Raw genomic sequence first — 2,238 nt, forward strand, 5'->3', positions numbered from 1 at the left:
ATGACAGGTAATACAGGTAAGTAATTCAGTCGCCCATATTCAAAGCGTGCAGCCTATAAGTAGACATTTTAGAGAAACAAAATTGAACAACAACTCACCCGATCTGTACTGAGGAAAACAACAGACTTTTCCATTTCACAGCTCAGAGCAGACTGCATCCATTCTGGCTTGGTCTGTAAAAGACATAAAAACTTCAATGTATCACCAGGGACAACACTTAGACCAGTGTGCTGGAGCTAATATTAAGTGATCTGAAGGGGCATTCCTAGGACATAGACCTACCAGGCCATCATAAGTCACATTTCATAGAACCCCTCGGACAAATCGAGGAAATGAGGTCGACAAAAAAAATTTTTTTCCTGCCATTTCAAGCCTTGATTTGTCACGATTTTGATATGCTGAAGCAGAAGTAAGAGAGTGTCTCTTAAAATGTATCAACATAAGAGGGTGAGCAGGCCCACATGAAAAGATCCATTGAAGACAAAATAGACAGTGGTCATTTGAGAAGTTGTTGTTATAGATGCAAATTTGAGAAGTTGAAAAGTATATTGTAATGTTATTTGACATCAAAATGTATCAACCATCTTTTTGTCAAAGGGTTTCAATGTCAAATATTCAGACCACAAAATAATATTTTTCTGCTATGTCAGAACAGAAACAATCTTGAAAAATTATAAAGTAAAAAAATCGAAGCAAATCTCCCCTCCCCCAAAACAAACAAACAAACAGAGAGAGAACAATATACTTTGAAAACACGAAAGGTCAAATCTTTTCGTTCAGCTTGATGGCACATTTTTCTGCTCACTTAATTCGATCTAAAAGCAGGGATTTTTTTTAAAAATACCCCTAGCCCAAAAAAGCACTTACTTTGAGGCTGTCCACAAGAGGAATGTAAAGTCTTTGCTCTGCAACCTCATCATTTCCACACTGGAGCTTTCCATTGTATACCAGATCGTTGCTCAGCTCCATGATTTTTCTATCAGTATTTAAGACGGATAAAAGAAGACATTAACAGTGGTTACCACCTAAGAACCCGGTCATCAAGATACAGACAAGGCATGGTGAAGCAGCTTGGTAACGTTTATTGCCCTAAGCTCAAACTGGGCGGGAAGGGGGTGTGAGTTATTGTGTGTGTGTTTGTGCGTGTGCGTGTGTGTGTGTTTGTGCGTGTGTGTGTGTGTGTGTGTGTGAGGGGTTCAGATTTCTAATTTTAGACAGGTTCTTAGACAGGTAAATTATAGACAAAAATTCTGTTACATGTCAAGAGTGGGTTGTTAAGTTGAGACCACTGTACTTTATTGACCATTGTGTTTTCACCAGCCTCTTTGACACAAGTTATAAATGCAAGACATCATATCAACGAATAACCTTCTCCCACCCTCCCTCTCTCCTTACAGATAATATAGTAACTCTACGGACTAACAAAAGGCACATACACATTACGAAATTATAACGAAACAAAAAGTGTGAAATGTGTGGAAAACTTGGAGGATGAAATCCTTCCAACACATAATTTGCTTTCAAATATTTTCACAACAACTCTATGTAAAGCCTTCATATTTCATTCTTTCAGTTTATTACTTTCTGATCCAGGCGCAGCACACCCACACTAAAATGTTACTAGCTGTCGTCCAGTCCAAATACGTGTAACAACTAATCTAAGAGACAAGACATAAGAATTAAAGACACAAAAGATATTTTGCTCAAAGGAAGATAGTAGCCTACCTGTTCATTCTGTACTGTAAGTGCAACTCAAAAGTGGCCCCTTGACTATCTAGTTTTGCGAACAAACTTTCACCCATTCCTAGAGAGCTGGAAAAGAAATAATTTAGTTTTTCATTATATCCAAATCAGGTTCACAGAAAACTTCTAAACAATTTCAAAAGTGGACGAACAAAAACACCCTGAAGACCTTTCAGAGGTCAGATTGTACGTCAATGAAAAGGAGAAAATCTATCTGAGTCTATAGTTTTGAGTTGGGTACACAATGAGTGTGAAAAATATGTCAGTGTGTGTGTGTGTGTGTGTTTTTGGGAGTTTGGGAGTGTGCGGGTGTGTGTGTGTGTGTGAGAGTGTGTGTGTGTGTGTGTGTCAATGCGCGCGCATCTGAGGGTGTGTGTGATACTGAGCAGTCCAGTCCATGGTCATATATGACAATATAACAGCTGTGTGTGGAGGAATGGGAGCTGTCCATGGGTGTCAAGGAGATGTCAGTGGGTGTGTGGGAACTGTACAATC

The 2,238-nt window shown here is 39.1% G+C and overlaps 1 protein-coding gene across 1 annotated transcript; it reads right to left on the minus strand.

The window, feature by feature from the left end:
* Positions 1 to 98: 98 nt before the first annotated feature.
* LOC101859306 (DNA replication ATP-dependent helicase/nuclease DNA2-like) lies at positions 99 to 1,812 on the minus strand (the record flags this gene model as incomplete). Its single annotated transcript, XM_005113443.1, has 3 exons — positions 99 to 173; positions 868 to 976; positions 1,726 to 1,812. Coding segments are annotated over 3 exons (271 nt in total), but the record flags the coding sequence as incomplete, so codon positions are not given.
* Between the last annotated feature and the right edge of the window lie 426 nt (positions 1,813 to 2,238).

This window comes from Aplysia californica, unplaced genomic scaffold, assembly GCF_000002075.1.
Source record: "Aplysia californica isolate F4 #8 unplaced genomic scaffold, AplCal3.0 scaffold02446, whole genome shotgun sequence".
Lineage (NCBI taxonomy): Eukaryota > Metazoa > Mollusca > Gastropoda > Aplysiida > Aplysiidae > Aplysia > Aplysia californica.